This window comes from Nanorana parkeri, unplaced genomic scaffold (genome assembly GCF_000935625.1).
Source record: "Nanorana parkeri isolate BGI_ZX_2015 unplaced genomic scaffold, ASM93562v1 scaffold112, whole genome shotgun sequence".
NCBI classification, from domain to species: Eukaryota; Metazoa; Chordata; class Amphibia; order Anura; family Dicroglossidae; genus Nanorana; species Nanorana parkeri.
Window position 1 is genome coordinate 2001324 of NW_017306380.1, and position 17442 is coordinate 2018765.

The following is a 17442-nucleotide window of genomic DNA, read 5'->3' on the forward strand; positions in this document are numbered from 1 at the left end:
TAAATGCCAAAAATACTTAACTACAGCCATTAGTGTTCTGTCTTGCAGAGGAGGAGGAAGGTACCTCTTTGGGTGTCAATGTCACTGCCTGGGTCACATGTATGCTTTCTATTGGCTGTCCAGTGGGGGACTTCAGTTAGTATACACAAGCTTCAAAAGGTATTTCTTATTAAAAAATAAAACCTGCTGGTGGGGTAACTGGAGATGGGGGGAGGAGGGGGGGGGGGGATATCAAGCACATCCTGTGGCAATACTCTGCCCTGTCTCCAAATTGTTCTCCTCTGTTGGCACCCCAACACAATCTCTCCCAATGCAGACAGCAAGCTGCTCTGCCAACGCACATTGCACAGGCATGTTTTAGTGAATTGCCACTATCTGCTAGAAGACGCACCTTGCGCCTGGAGCTTCCGTAACAGTTTGGCCCCCTCAGTAACAACAAAATCCGTCCCTCCCACGTTAGGGGGTCTTCCTTTTCTGCGCCGCATCCTCGATTCTTCTCTGGCAAGCTGCCTCTCTGGATTTGGGGGGCGTCCTCTACGCCCTTCCAATGATCGGATACGTGGGACAATCTCCTCCTCTTTCAGGAGACACCACTGCATTCCCTTTAAATAGAAAGAATAAGAAAATGAAAACAATGATCAAAACAAAGCCCGGACCAAGACAGCAAAACATTGTTTTGCTTCAGATTTCAATATTATACTATTAAATTTAACTTGATTTTTTTCTAATGTATAAATTAAAAATACATTAGTACAGTAAAAAAAATCATAAAAACACAGGCAAAACAAAATTATTAAAATATATTTTACAAAAAAAGAGCATTCTATGTAAGGCATTAGTGCTGATATTTCACTGCAGTAGACCCATCCCACAGTGCCATAATAAAGGTCTTAGGGAACCCATGCAAACACAGAGGAACCCTTAAAATAATGTTCAGGTCTCATGGAAGCCCTGCTAATAAATATATAGTAATAAATAAAAGAATAAGGTTGTATTTGACACACAGGGCTGTTCTGTGTCATAGCAATATCCAAGGGGGGTGGAACATGTAGGCACCTTCTCACTACTTGGGGGGATGCCTATAAGCTTGATGTCACGCAATTAAGTACGAATGGCTCGCCAAAGAGTACATGATGATGTAAATGTAGTGTGAGCAGACATTCTGCTGGAGCTGGTGCATGTCAGGTGATAGAGTAGTGTCTGGACAATGTTTTCACACTTGTGTGATCATCTCCCTGTTCCCTGAGGGCAGTCGGTTGTCTGATCCTGCCATTGGCATAAGCCTGTGGTCTGATCCAGCTTTAAATAGTCAGATCGTGCAGCTATCATATCATGTCTATGGCTTTAGAAAACTGGGTGTCACAATTATTTTTCTCCCTAGCCTTCCAACCAAATATTTCCACCTAATTTAAATTTTATGAATTAATTTGATAAATGGTAAAGCACGGGGGAGCTGACTTGGGTTTCCTAAATAAGATTTGCCTGTGTAGTTAATTGGAACAACTTGCCTTTCTTCACTGTTTTATCGGAACATAAAAATGCAAAGTGATTCTTGTCACAGGAATGCAGTTACCATTAACAAAGAGCACTGACATAGTTTCATATTGTACACTCCATTTCCATGTTCATACAAAAGGTAATGCATCTTAATATTACTAAAATCAAATATATTTGCTCAAATGCCATTGCTGAAAAAGCAATGATCCCAAAACAAATATTACTCACTTTATCACCATTGTGTTTACCTCCCTTCATAACCAGAGACATTTTTTTCGATTTTGGAGATGTGACAGTTTACATGACAATTATTCTTTGTTTTTTACTACACCTAATGAAATCAGATACATATTTGGGTCTCGTTAAGGTTTCCTTTGGCACTATATACGGAGTATTCAATGTTCTAGCTGTATATAAAGGAGGCTCTAAGTTTTATTTTGTGGCTTCGGTTGCTGAGCTACCCTAATGAAATTTTATTATTTAAAGCTGAATTCCAGGAAGATATAAAAGATACAAAATAAGGCAGCACTGTATTCATTAATACATTAGTGCATGTATGTTTTTTTAAAGGCAAGCATAATAGGAACGTGAATTTGACTTGGCATCAACCTTTTGCAAAAACATGTAGAGCAAAGCTGAGAACGGGAGAGGAGAGGCAGCACAAGGAAACAAACAGTTGTACTGCAGTGCTCATCTGCTAACAAGGAGCAGGATGAAAGGAGAAAAGAGCAGAGTGACAGAGAGATGAGTTTATTGATAAGCTACTTCTCCTTTCACTGTCCAGTCAGAGGCTGGAGGAAGGACTAAACCTCTTAAGTTTTATTAAACTGTAACAGAGAAAAATCAGGTCTTCTTCCTTGCCAAATAGGGCTGCGTTGTGTGCCAGAGCTGTGCAAATCACAGAACTGGGTGGACAAAAAAACAAATCCTTTCACGGGTAAAACATTATTGTTATATGAGAAAACATGGTGAATTTGTTTTGTAATGTAAATGTTTTGTAATGTAAATATTTTGTCGTCCGTCACATAAAAATACATGCTAAATTCTGTAGCTTATTTTAAAATAGGGGAAAGCAAAACAGAGCACACAACTTTTTTCATTGCTATAAGTGGCCATGGCTAGGTACAAACACATTGTATTTATTAAGATCTTGTTTACTGTCACTCCTTCACAGTGGTGACATTTCCAGAAAGTACATAGATTGCTTCCTGGACTTAGAGATAACCACCCCCCACTAAAAACATTTCCCTATATACAATTTCAGAGATTTCAGTGTCTTTTTACAACTTAAATGTACCGGGAGTAGAGCTTTATCCTTTAAACTACATGAATTATAAAACTGTTGCTATGAGGAAGCCAGAATCTTGTCTTTTTCAGTGTGCTCTCAATGTAGAAGAAGACCAGTTTGTCTTGTTTCCCCATGGTTCCTCAGCTGCATCCTTTGAGAGCATGATCAATGGACTTTCAATTTTTTCTAAAGGATAATGGCTACAATCATCCCAGGGTGGAGCTTAGCATCAGAAAATGAGGTTTAGTATGAGAGATGGACCTGGCATTTACAGTGCTATGCTACATTGGGCAGCTCAAAGGAGACGGGAGCTTGCGATCATTTACTTGATACACTGATGAACACTGGGTACTCTGATGACTGCTGGGCACCTCTCTTCTAGTAGTCTAAGTGTTATCCACTGGTTAATACATTGCCACAAAGTAAAGATATGTACATAAACCACAAACAGCAGCTGTTTCTTGAGGGGACACTTGTGTACAATACATTTAAAAGCCAAAAGTATCATCAGAGCTCAGATGGCAGTGAATACAAGTCAAAACATTTGTGAGCAGGCCGTTACTCAAGTTACACCGGTAGAGAAGATTGTAATGTTTTGTGTATGAATAACAAGAAATGGGCAGATCAAGACTTGGACAGTCTGTAATCCACCCATTCTTTTTCTGAGCACTATACATCGGATATGTTAGAAAATCTCTCTGCGTGTTAACAAAACAATTCTGATGCTGTCAATACTTAGAAGTTAATGCAAAAAGGTGCTTGCACACCTAATGTTTTATGCATATTTAATATGAATAAAGCACACAGGGGGAAATTTATCATAGCAATTGCGAGTGTTTGAACTTGCACAGAATATATTTGCTGCACTTTGTGCCAGATTTATGATGGTAGTGTAATGTTGTTCATAAATGAGGTTTATTATACTCCAAGAAAGAAGTCTCATAACTCCAGGTAAAAAGCTTAACTGTCGTTGCTTGAAGAAGTGGTCATAGGGACTTCTTAAGTTGTGATTGTTTTCTCAGGTCATGCTCCAGTTTCACACAGCCCCAGAACAAGTGCAGATTAAAAAAGGTGCAAAACAAGTGCAAAAAACATGCAATTGAAAAAATAGTGCAAGCTCTGGTCAAAACAGGTGCAAGACACGTGAAGATGGAAAAGTAGTGCAAGCTCAGGTAAAAACAGGTGCACATGTTAAAAGAAGATGGAAAAGTAGTGCAAGCTCAGGTCAAAACAGGTGCACATGTTAAAAGACAGATTTGCACATTAAAAAAATGATCTACCGTGTTTCCCCGAAAATAAGACACTGTCACTTATTTTTGCTAAAAAAAAACACATTAGGTCTTATTTTCGGGGAAGGTCTTATTTTTTTTTTTTTAATGTACAACAATCCACACTTATTCATGTAGAAAAGTCTACATGTATTCATGTACAAAAATATGGTGATCAGGGCAATCAGGGGTGCGGTACCTTTCTAAGAACAAATTGCTAACCAATCGCTGGCCAGAATGAGTGACGCGCGCTTTCACTATCGATTCCTAACAGGCGGAGTGCATTTGGTATCACTTCGCCTGTGACAGGAGCCGGCGCTATAGAGGCATCGGCTTATGCGGCTCTGCTCCCTCCGGTGCCGCCTCGTTTCCTCTAGCTCTGGCTTCATTGGCACCACTGATTCTCTCCTGCCTCTCCCGCGGCTGTTCAAGTTCGCCCTTATGCCACCACTGGCCCTGGAAATGGTCACAACTAGGTCCTATTTTTGGGGTAGGTCTTATATTTTAGCAATTGCCAAAAATAGTACTAGGTCTTATTTTCGGGATAGGTCTTATTTTCAGGGAAACAGGATAAGAGGCTAAAACTGTCGCAATTGCTTTCATAAATTCCCCCCACAGTACCTAACATAAAGTTATGCATAATCTGATGGGAACACAGTCAAGTACATATCACAGCAGAGTGAGAAATCGCACCACAAAAGTGGTTACCCTTAGACTCACATGGTAGCCAAGAAAGGAGGTCTCTATGAACCAATGTTTATGGGTGATCCCCTTCCTTAGGTCTCTGGTTAGTACTTTATGTTAGGTACTGTGTACTTTATTAATATTAAATTAACTAATTAAATAAACTATCCATGTTTGATCTTTTCAAATTATAGTGAGTGTGTGTGTGTGGGGGGGGGGGGTCAGGATTATAGCCCATTTGCGGGCTTGTAAAGCATCCCACATTTTGTTTATTTTGTCTCTGTGTTTATTACAAGATAAGGTTTGCTAGGGACATTCTTGCAACTGCTTCTCTAAAATGTCTACCTAAACTTCTAGAAGTGGACACTCGCTGGAGCACAATTTTTCTCCTTGTAGTAACCAATAACTAACACAAACATGACTATTCCAATTCTACTATATACTGTAAAATAAGATCATTTTAGTGACTACCAACAAGCACTAGAGGGACTAAACAGACAAATTAGGGATCAAAGGTACGCTCTTCCACGGGTAAGATCTGGTCCTCATATTCAATGCTATGTTTCAAGGTGTAACAGCCTGATTTGAGAGATACGGAAGCAGAAGAACATGGCCTACACTTTGGGAAACAGAGGTCTAAGATGTTGCTACAGAGCCGCAGTTCTAGTTACCATATTTACAGCCATCACTGACGGTCAGCCTGAGTGATCTGAAACTTTGCAGAGTCAATAAAAAAGAAACTTCAAACTCTAGTAAGATAAATGGACACTGTGCTCTGTAGTTAAGTAGATACAATACAGCTCAGAACTGCACATGAGAAGATAAAATGTGACTGCTCAGCATACTTTACAAGGTCTCCTCAATAATAATTTCTGCCACTAACGATGGAGCTCACAAACTGTAAACTGAAGATCAAAACCTGAACTCCTATCATCTTTCCCCAAGTAGCCTTCTAATCAGGACCAGAATCAAAGGCGCCACATCCATCTTTAAAGCCTCAGTATCACTCAGAAGTCTTCTATATATCTTCTTTAGTTTTCCCTTTTATTATTCTGGTCGTTCCCTGTCAGATCCTTCAGCAATTTAAAACTTCTGAGAATTCTCAATAAACCGTTTCATGGTGTCCGACGGACATGGTCGGCGAATGGAACGCCGTATAATTGAGTCCACGGAATAAATGTAATTAATTATGATGTAATGAGAGCAAATGTAGAATCACATCAAACTTTTAGAGTAAATGATCCTTAAAGTACAGCTTTTAAACCATAAAGTAAAAACCACTGAAAGATAACCACAAATCGTACATTTTAAGGCTTATTCCAAAAACTCGGTCTTTTGTTGCAACAATGCCTCTCCAGCTCCCCTTCTTTACTTTTTAAGCGCTCATGTGAACAGGGCACATAGAAACCCTGTGTTATTAAGTTGAGCCTGTGATGATCAATGCTGATCAATGCAGCTCAACCCACCTAGTGTAAGGCCCATTCACAGTAGCCTACAGAGTTTTCATGTGCAGGCTAGTGTCCGCTGTGCACAGGCGGCAGTGCTTACCTTATATTAGCTGTTTACTTTTTTTTTCTTTTTTAAAATATATTAAAATGTCACAAAATGACACTTTATGAAAGCAATGCACCACAGACTGATGATGATTTCAGGTGCTGAAATCATCATCAGCAAGGTGATAGACAATGTATTTGGTTTTACATATAATGAATGTTTTAGTATATTATAAAGGTGTTACAATTAGGGTCCCGAATGCCATACTGTGAATCAGGTTGGGTTATAATAATATTAACTGTGACTGTCATCAGCACTTCTACAGTAATTGTACAATCTCCTTTAGAACTACCAAGAAGTATATGCAAGGAGTTTGCCTGTCCTCTCTGTCCTTGCATGTGTTTCCTCCAGGTACTCCGGTTTCCTCCCACATTCCAAAGACATGCTGGTAGGTGAATTGGTTCCTGTCTAAATTGTCCCTGTATGTATGCATGTGAGATAAGCTCCTTGAGGGCAGGGACTGATGTGAATGTGCAACTATGTAAAGCGCTGTGTAAATTGTCCCCACTATATAAATACCAATAATAAAAATACCAATAAGTATGTAGTGCAAGGGCCTGCTTGACTTGATACAAATCGATTGGATAGATCAGTTAGGTCCTAATATTGCCTAGCTTTGGTAAAGCTAAAGTTGATTGTAGAGGGATTGTATGATCAGATTGTAGACGGTGTGGTGACCCTAGGTTAAAAACAAACTTTTACCCAACCTAGCATGTTAACTATGGCCAAATGCAAAATGGGCATAGCTGCCTGAGACAAGGTCTCAAGCATAAGTGAGTGAGGCTTATTCTGTATGGAAGACAGAATTTAACATCCCTTTTCCAAAATATGATAAAGTCTTACTGGGAAAAAACAGCAGTGCAGTCTTTGCTGCATATTGTTTGATGCTGGTGGGCTAAGCCACCAACTGTGCACCCATTTCCAATATGAGTTAAGCTTCACGTAAAAAAAAAAAAAAAAGAAGAAAAATGGAAAATTCAACATGGTTGACATGGTTGACATGGTTACTTACATGGTTCATTTTAAGAACCTAGTGCAAAAAGTGATAAATGTATTGCAGCCCATAGCTACCAATCAAAATGTAGCTTTTATGAATATGTTTCTCTCAAAGCTGCTGAAAACCGTTTTCTGATTGGCTGGTACAGTTACAGCATTTCATTTTTTTATGCTGTGGTTAGAAAAATGCCATAACCAATAGCAACCAAACAGTGCCAATTAGTGGATGATCACATCCAGGTGATAAAGATGACTGGCTGCTATGGGCAGATGTACATCACCCCTCTGTGTACTTTGTTACTAAAATAGATCTAAACCCAATTATTAAAAGCTCATGTAATTTTTAACATGTTAATGTAATTTCTAAAGTAATTTTCAATCATATTAAATCTACAGTTTTCATTAAAAAAATACCAGAGATCCCACCATGGGGGTCCTAGTTCAGGCACTTCCTGTCATCCAGCAACTACTGCTAGCATGCAACTGATGTTAGAGGGAGTGCACATAGACAGGAAGTGTATACAAAGGCTGGGGAAGACTGGCAGCACTGAGATGCAAAATAGATGAAAAAAGGTGAAAACAATATTCTCTTAACAAAAAAACATGACAATTCTTTATGATACACAGTGCTTTAGCAAATTAAATCTAATCCAATTAGGGTTTAGATCTACTTTAAATAAGCTTGTCAGTGTTGAACAAATTAACAATGTTACATACTACAAGAAAACATACAATCACATTTAATATAGTAATCACTGATAATACGTAATGTAACAATACAGTGAAAACACCAAAGCAAAACACAAAACAATACTAAAGACACACACATAACAACACATACTACTACTACACAGAAAAATACTGAATCGCATTGTGATAACATAGGAAATATCACAATGATGTATATCTAATCTTACTTTCCAGTGGATAATGTTCCTTCTAAGCCAAATCATTTGGAAATGAGAAGGTTAAAGGTTAAGTCCTTCCAAAACCAATACCTGAATTCTGGATGGACCTCATTGGGACCTCATTGGGATCAGCCATTGGCTTCCTAAAATGATCAGGAACTGCTTGCTTTTGCTGCAAAGTTTTGTCTTACTAATCTCATAAAACCAAGTGAAATAGGTTATGGCCACAGCAGAGCCAAGTAGAAGTGTAACTTATGAATATAGTTACCCCGTCCTACATTGCCAAGAGATTTGAAATATCTTTCTACTGATTTTTCAGATTTGGATGCATGACCTCAGAGTGCAGTACCCACAAGGTTATTAGATTTGTTAGGGGATTTAAACCCATCAGCTTTATGTTACGGAGAATACAACAGAACTGAGGCTGCTGCTTCAGTAGGGTAAAACAGAGCCCAAAAATATAGCTGTGTGATTTCTTTACTGGAGTCCTCAAAGGATATCAGAGGTCAGCAGGTGACATCAAGTACTGTGCAGGACTGAGCTGCCGAACTACAGAGTACATTTGCAAAGGGCAGCCTTTTCAATATATTTTTTCTACCAGAGCCAGGCACTCAGCGGTTCCCCCTTTGATGAAGAACGGCTGTCTTCATGTGCAAGGTGGCCGGAGCGATCCCAGAGCTGCAGGTAGATTTTAATAGCATCTTAGCTTAGGTGTTAAGAGCTGAGGGGATTTAAAATAACTTAGGTTTACCATAGGCTTTAGATCAGCTTTAACAAGCCTGCCAGCGACTAAAAATTGAAGTGCCAGTTTTACCTGGACTCATGCTGGCCATACACTGCCTGGTTAGAAGCAAGAGACTTGACTGATTTCCATGCCGCTTGTAAAGATAAGGCCATTAGAGCTGCAGAAACAATCACATTCGATCGCAAGTCAATAATAATGGCCAAATACATTTTCTAGAAATCTCTTTGCAGCAGATAGCTAATCATTCTCTTTTCTGCGGAGAAAGGGGTGTGAAGCTTTCATCGCACATGTTCCCCCATTGCAGAAAAAGAGCTGCAGCAGGTCCCAATGGTGTGCAAGCCAAGGACAGACAGGTGTCTCATCATCCCATCATCTTCATTAAGATGTCTGCCTGTCTATTGCCACTTTTATACCTGAAAATCTAGATCTAGAATCTGATGATCGGTGTAACTCTGCAAAATGGATTTGGCCCTCATCAGTTTGCATTTTAACACCATCATTTCCAGAGTAATCAGCTTAGAGGGAACTGCGACAACAAGCAGCCGGGCAGCAGATAAAAGTCATACTGCTGGGAAATATGACTTTTAAGCTACCTTGATTCTAGAACTAGGTGTTTTGGATTAAGGGGATACCTGCGGTCCTTCTCTGGCTTCATAGAAGTCCCCCACTCTTATTTTTGGACTGAAGCTGAAATTGTCCCTTGTGATATCCATTATTCCATTTCTGCTGAGATGCTGAAAAAATCACAGATTTTTTCACTTGAGGATTTCAAAGCATGACAGCCCCCTTTTGTTATTGCCAGTGCCCCCCTTACCAGTGACACACGTACACATACACACAGGAACACTGAGGCAGGACACAGCAGTGTGCAGGGAGTTGTTATTTTCTAAAAATATAGGACATGCTGTCACTCAGAAACAGACTACACGAGGGAAGAACTATGGGTGGATTTATTTAATGTGCATATCAAGGCAAAACTTTTTTCCCTGGGTTTTGAATGAGTATGGGGAAAGGTTTTTTCTACTTTTCGGGGGTCCATTAGAAAGATTTAGCCTCACTTCCTGTCCTTCTATCACCAATCAGGAAGTTAAATAAACTTACCAACAGCAACACAGATTAAAAAAAATGATTTTCTTCAGTAAAATTGGGAATAGCTAGAACCACTGTCAGGTTTTAACTAATATCCAGTGTTCAGAGAGATTTATCCTTACTTCCTGTCTCCTTGACAATGTTTTACCAGACAGGAAGTGAGAGAAACTCTCCAATATCAACACAGACTGAACTAAAAATGCTTTTCTTCAGTAAAAAAGGAGAAAGCTAGAAACCCTGTCACAGGTTTATTTCTGGCTCTGTGTCTGTTGCCGATTTTCCTGTACTTCCTGTCTGGTAAAAGATTGTCAGCAGAACAGGAAGTGAAGGTAAATCTCTCGGAGTCCTGTACAGTAGTAAAAACCTGACAGAGGTTTAAATCCTTTCCCACAAAGATTTTGGCTTGACATACAACTTTTAGAACAAGGGCCATAATGGTCAAACAAAGGACTCTGGCAGTGTTTATTGCCCAAAACAACTAGACTCTTTTGGTTAATTGCTATAAATAACACAGACTATGTCCTATACTCGGACATCTTGTTAAATCAGTCCAACAGGGCAAAGTGCAACTGTGTTTAATAACCCTTATTAACTAATGAGTAATCAGATTTCAATAATGCACCCAAGTAAAGCTTCCAAAAGCAAAATTCTGATTGGATGCTAGGGGTAAATGCTCTTGGAGGTTGATTTATCAAAGATGAATAGGCTGTTCACTTTGCAGGGGAATTTTCCCTTAGCTTAGTGAAAGAGGTAATGCTCTGCTGACTTCCATCAGCCAATCATGTGTAAGAAAAAAATACAGTTTAAAAAAAAAAATCTTGCATATATGACAGTACAACTCAACTATTCTGACCATTGATTTGTTCTTAAACATTAAGTCTTGACCCAACTGAGCATGCACATTGACAGGGCTATTCACAAAAGGGTGAAGAGTTTGGAGAAGGCAGGAGGAGAAGTGAGCAATCTAGGACAACAGCTGATTTGGACAAATTCTCCAATTCAGACCACTTTCCAGTTCAGCTATGTTGTCCTAGATTGTTCACTTCTCCTGCCTTCTCCAAACTTCTCACCCTTTTGTGAATAGCCCTGTAAGTGGATGGAGGAGAAAGGAACAAGAGGAGGAAGGCAGACAATTCCAGCAATAAGCTAAAGTTTTCTAGTTCAATCGCTCCTTTCTCCAGAAATCTGTTGGCGGGAATGTCTGTTACTGTTCACAGACTTAAGATTGCCACCCTGTCCAATTGAAAACAGTCGCATTAAGCAACAGTCTTCTCATGTCAATGGTTAGTCCCTGTTCTAACCCAACCAAACGTAAACAATGCTCTATTTATACAGACCAGTACATTCTGATGAATTGTATTTCATGGACACCTTGTAGATGACATCCTTAACATGCTGGCCTATCATTTCAAGAGTTCAAGCAACATTGCAGTGCAAATATGCCACTGCATCAACATGTTTCTCTTATTTTGCATTGGAGATACCAACTATTACTAGCAGAAAGTAGCCTGTTGCTTCCCTGTCATTGCTGAACTGCAAGCAAAAAGAATGTACAACTACGGCTTGGCTGGCCCTGAGTGCTAGAATTAGCAGTAGTCATACAGCAGTACGAAAGCAACAGATTGCTTTGAAGTAAGATCTGACCAAAGATCATAGATTTTTGGGTGTATTTATTACTGCAAGAAGCAGTAACTGAGGACAAATTGCATAACAATCAGAGTTCAGTTTATTAGATGATTTGTGATTGGCTGCTAAGAGTTTCTGTACTTTACACTTTATGCTGTTTTTCTGCAAAAAAAAAATAATATATACCTCCCAGAGTTTCCCATTTGCTCAGACTCATTTGCAGACCTTGTGTTCTGAAAAGAAGGAAGTATGGAGACACTGTGTACCAGTGAGGCAGCATGTCTATATTCTCATGACCCTGCAGGTCAAAGGTAATCTAATCACTGCTGAGGGTTGGGAAAAAGGACAAGTGTAAACACAATCCACATCCACAACACTAAAGCACAGACATTTAGAGATGGGATAGAACAGCTACTAACAAAACCAGGAAAGGTCTTTTCCCCCTAAATCATAAATAGATTACCTTCATTACTTCTGGGTACTGACGAAATTTTTTCCCACAGGGAGCAAAATAAGTGACTTCTCCTTGCAGACGCCCACCAAGATTCTTCATTCTTGTTTCTCTTTGCCAGCTATGTAAAACAAGGTGGACTGCGTTACTGATCATTCTTGGTATATAGTCAATAAACCAACACTTTACCGGCAAACAACAATGGCTGTTATCTGTACAGTTAACCAAAAGGAAATACTGAGAGCTGGGAAAGCAGATGCAGACAATCTGGATTTTTGCTAATGACTGCGAAATAGGATATTTTTTTTATGTGCTTGCTCATCTCTGCACGAGGGGTTGAGTTTACAAATCTAGATGGATGTCAGGGATTCTTTTCTATTATAACTGTATATGAGCAGCAAACCTGTGCCTAAAAATGTGCATACAAGTTTATCAGACATCAACCAAAATGTTTGAACTGGCAGAATTTTTAGGCTTCCATTAGCACTATCAGGGGACAGTAGGAGGAAGGAAATATTTCCAAACTTGACTTATTTTTCTGACTAGATTAAAAGAGACAAAGGTATGCTAAAAATTCCCTTATTCTTTAGAGAAGCCAGTTTGAGATTACCATTAAGAGACAAATCTGAATTATTTAGTAAAAATGTTTACCCGTATTCCAGAGGCATACGCAGCTCGCGCTCATCTGTGACTCTTTTTCTCTTACTGGCACCTTAAATAAAGTTTTGAAGGTTCACAATTATTTCCTCAAAGAGTATACCACTACAGGGATACCAACCATAACATAAGAAACAGTCTTCAAATAATTTTTACAGTTTCAGCTCTCAAAGTAATAAATAAATGCCCTGAAGCTTGCATCATATGTAGGTAACATTCACAGTTCAAAGCTTTATGTAATCACAAAAATATCATACATATGTAAGCATTAAAAATAAGCTGGAATTGTCACCTCAACTTTCATTACAAATTAAGTAAATAGCCATTACATGGGAATCACACTTTTAGATTTTTCATCTATTTGATATCATGGACAATGCAGATGGGTAGGAACACCCAGAACTCCAAGGTGGCTGAGAACAGTGCCAGGATCGATGGTGGGGAGAGCATGTGATTGCAGTCATCAAATGATGTTATAAACCAGCAGATGATTTGACCCACCAAACTCCATCTGTAATTAATAAAGTTACTTTTGGCTAGACTGGCTATTTAAACCCCAGTTAAACATTTTTGGATGGGGAAGGGGGAGGTTTGATATTGTTTGGCAGGTCAAATGATTAACTATGTGGTACTGATTACACACAGTAAAATCACCCATCACTTTGTTACCAACATATCTAAATATATCTATTTAAATTACATTGTACTTCCTGCCTTCCAGTAAATGTTCACATTTTTACCGCTGCTATACACATGGATTGTTTTGTTTGTCTATAGTCAACTATACCCTGTGGCAACATAAAAATGTGAACATTTCCTAAGGGCCCAATGCTTCAACAAGTATTACAGACACAGAAAAAGAGGCAGTATATATGTTTTTTAAAACGAAAATATATTACTTTACTGACTTACAGTAGCAGAAATGTGAACTTGCTCCTTAAGGCAGGGGATTTAAGATGAAGGGTGCATTTTTTCAGGGTACTGTTTAGGGCAGGGGTGGACAAATTATTATGGCATTGAGGTGCCAGTCTATAAAATCCAGCAGCCAGCAGGACTTTTATTAGGAACCAGCTCTATGGACAACATCTAGAGAAAATCTCAAAAGATGGGCGCTAGACATAATTTTTATGTATAGCATTGGTGACCTGGCTCCTGTGATTTGTCAGCCCTGCTTTAAGGTGATACAAATTATAACGTAATGTCAAATGTGTGTTTTTTAATGAACAATGATTCTACTATTTGATGTAAGGCAGACTCCTATGTACCAGGTGGTTGTGGCCTCCTTGAGGACACAGATGAGTATCACTAACACAGGCAGCAGGAAACCTCTTAGTTGTAATCCTGATGGTCAGTAATTTACACATCTACATTGAAGCAAGAGATTAAAACATCAAATACCGCATGGTGTGCTGGGGCTGAGAGTGGCAGTGGGGCTGCGGAGGTCAGGGGGTTGTGACTCTGGGCACAGCGCAGATGGAGCAGAGCTGGGGCTCCTGATGACCTGCAAGTTGAGCGGTGTGGATTGAGCACTCATGCTGTTCGTTGAACTGGTCACAGGAGGAGCAGTTGTATTAAATTTCAGCTTTTCTCCCTCTGTATCGCTGTCAGAATCGTCTTTATCATCGTCTTCTTCCGTCCCCTCCGAATCCGATTCTGAGTTACTGTCTGACTCTGGTTAGTAAAGTGAGATTTAGTTGTTGAACCCAAGTTATCATGTATTTTAAATCTAAACAAAGGTGCCCAAAACCACTTGCTGTGAATGGCGCAGTCAAAAAATATAAGACTTCATCAATGTATCAGAAATCCTTTTCCCTCTTACAGGTCAGTATCAGAGAGTATGGAAGAGCATGATTGGTTTGATGAGTGTAATACAGACTGTCTTAGAGCATTTTTCTCTGACCCTTCCTCACTATACTAAACAAAAACATTTTTGTATGTGCCCCCATTGTCAAGATTTCTCATCACAGTCCTGACAGGAAGTAAAGAGAATTCTTCTCGAAACAGATACAGGCAGCAACAAAAGCCTGATAGGAGTTCTAACCCTTCCACACTCTATCTAAAACAAGATACACAGGCTGGAGTTGGACTTTACATAATAATTTATGGGATTAGGTTATGTTTTGGGTGGGAAAGAGTTAGTGTCAGCTTAACATTTAGGTTAAGGCTAGTGGTAAGGGCACATAACTTTTTCCTACATCCTTTTTTTCTGTAACAGCCTAGTAAAACACTTTAGCAGAATAGCTAAAAGCATAACACATTTCTGACCTGACTGGCTATCAGAATCATCATCTTCATCATCTTCATCCTCCTCCTCATCATCCTCATCATCATCTTCATCGTCATCCTCCTCATTGGAGTCTTCAGAATCCTTGCTGCTGGGGATGTCAGAATCCACCCCTCGAAACTTGTCCAGGAGACTTTTGGTGGCATTGAGTGGGTGAGGTGGCTTTATTGCTGGTGTGGAGTTACCTTTTGGAGTTTTCTCCTTGCAGAGACTGTGTAAAATTGGGGAACCAGTTGGCCCAAGGATCGACTTGCTGGAAGAGTTCCTTTTTACACACGCAATCAGATTGATCGGAGAGGCAAAATGGGCACTGGGGGAAACAGTTACACTGTCGCTGACTTTATTTTCCCTCTTAGATTTGGTGGTGAGAGCCAGCGGGGCTTCCTGGATAACACAGGGGAGGACTCCATTTGGCTGGTGATTACCCAGCAGTGCATTTGCCAAGAATGGGTTGGAGTGGTTATTTTCTAAAGATGGCTGCAGCTGACATATGGAGTTGGACATGGGAATGGAGACTGACTGAGTAACAATAGTCTTTTTCTGGTTCTTGAGGCCCTCCTGAGGCTTGCTTACTGGAGCAGGGAATGTTGATTTCTGTTGATCCTGTGGAAATTAAAAGAAAACTAGTAAGAAAGAGGAATGACACCCTGTGCTGTAAGTCCTGATGTTGATTTAGGTTACCAATGTGTACATAAATTTGAAAAAATTAGTTCATACATTTTATAGAAACATAGTGACATCACAGAACAAATATACATATTTTTAAGGTCTATTTTAAGTCAATTCGAGCAATTAATTTGGAAGCGTGTTAAGCCATTATCAATATTATAATCAGGGCCAGATATCCCACAAGGCCAACCGAGGCCCAGCCTTGGGGCAGCAAGAAGTGTAGAATTCCTATCTCCCGACGCCTGGGACATGCAGTTCCGGGCGCCGGGTGGGTAGTTATTTTCTACATTTAGCCCTGCTTTTGGGAAGCAGGGCTAAATGTACAGCGGGGAAGCCACCACTTGTTTTGTACAAGTGATCTCAGCGATGTCGCCGAGATCACTTGTATGCAGCCTACATACAGGCGGGCCCATTGAGGAACCTGGTCTTGGGGCAGCAGAGAGAGTAAATCCGGAGCAACCACATTCCAGTTGTCATTATATTTAGGTGCTGTGGGCAACACCTCTGTTTCTTCCAATGATCCAATTTTGACAAATACCTCCCCAACTAAATTCCTTTAACGATGACATTTGAAATGGCCATTGATACAAATGTAAATTAAACATGGAGGAAGATAAAAAGTCCCCCTATATCATATTTCTGGAATGAAAACCTTTTTCTACAGCAATTTGAACAGATTTATGTCACATTTGGCAATTCGGGGGTTGTTTTCACATAGACTATTTTGCAATACATATTCCCCAATACTTTAAGTATTGATTTTGTACATTTTTAAAGAACAACATACTCTTTCAACATAGGCCATCAGCATTCCAACATCAGTGGCTCCTAGCCAAGAATACAATATGTTTAAAAGTAGTTCTGTGTAGTACAGAGAATGCCGATTGCAATTATCTGGATGAACTTCTTGGACGTAACTTGACAGGGTTGAAGAGGCCAAGCCTGGTTAGGGCCGTGTATGAAATAACTCCCAAAGGGGTGATATGAGGTAACACTGAATCCAAGTGAGTTTATCGTTTCTTTTTAAAAATATTATTTTTTTGTAAGAGTCCTTATCTGTTGAGATAATTGTGGTGATTTATGAGCATGTCAGAGCTTTAATAGCTGTGTAGTTATTTCCCCTGAAAACAACACCCTTTGTAGGAGAATTTGCAAACACTGGCTACAAAACCAGGATTTGCTGGGTATCTGTTTATTGTGAAAGGGCACCTGTAGTGATATGACACGTTGTTTTCATGCAATAGAAAAGTGCAGTATTATCTGCACTGTAATGTAAATGTTTCTGACTAAATGAAGGTTTAGGGTAATGTATGATGAATCACACACCAGTCTTCTAGCTGTTATTGTTTGTAGCTATGGGATCCAACCTGGATGTTCTATTTCACCTGACTTCAGACCTGGCTTTATGCGATGTTCTAAAACTATAAAAGTTACTGCAGATGAATAATTACTGGTCTGTGAGAGTGCGCAGACTAACCAGTAATCACAATCCATGAAATCCTGGGCACAAAAACATTATCAAAGAGGGTGGCTCCTTCAGTGATAGCATGAAATGCCAAATTCAACAGCAGGTGGCCTATTATTTTACCTAATATGAGATTCAAGTTGGACACAAATAATCCATGGGTACCAGAAATTGCCAATAATGCCTGGTTCACACCTAGGCGATTTGTCGTGTGGCTCGCACAAAACACAGAATTGCACTGAAGTCTATGGAAGCTGTTCA

The 17442-nt window shown here is 39.6% G+C and overlaps 1 protein-coding gene across 7 annotated transcripts in view; it reads right to left on the bottom strand.

Annotated features, from left to right (window-relative positions):
* The window catches only part of BAZ2B (bromodomain adjacent to zinc finger domain 2B), a 118094-nt gene that overhangs the window by 41535 nt on the left and 59117 nt on the right, over positions 1-17442 (bottom strand). For 5 of the 7 annotated variants that reach the window (XM_018553149.1, XM_018553150.1, XM_018553148.1 and 2 more), the window contains exons 8-13: positions 15029-15650; positions 14162-14434; positions 12758-12818; positions 12119-12227; positions 9573-9674; positions 392-602 (exon numbers count right to left, since the gene is read on the bottom strand). In XM_018553149.1, coding sequence (XP_018408651.1) covers positions 392-602; positions 9573-9674; positions 12119-12227; positions 12758-12818; positions 14162-14434; positions 15029-15650 — 1378 coding nt within the window. The remainder of the gene's footprint in view (positions 1-391; positions 603-9572; positions 9675-12118; positions 12228-12757; positions 12819-14161; positions 14435-15028; positions 15651-17442) is intronic. The other 2 variants (XM_018553153.1, XM_018553151.1) reach the window with 1 other exon arrangement.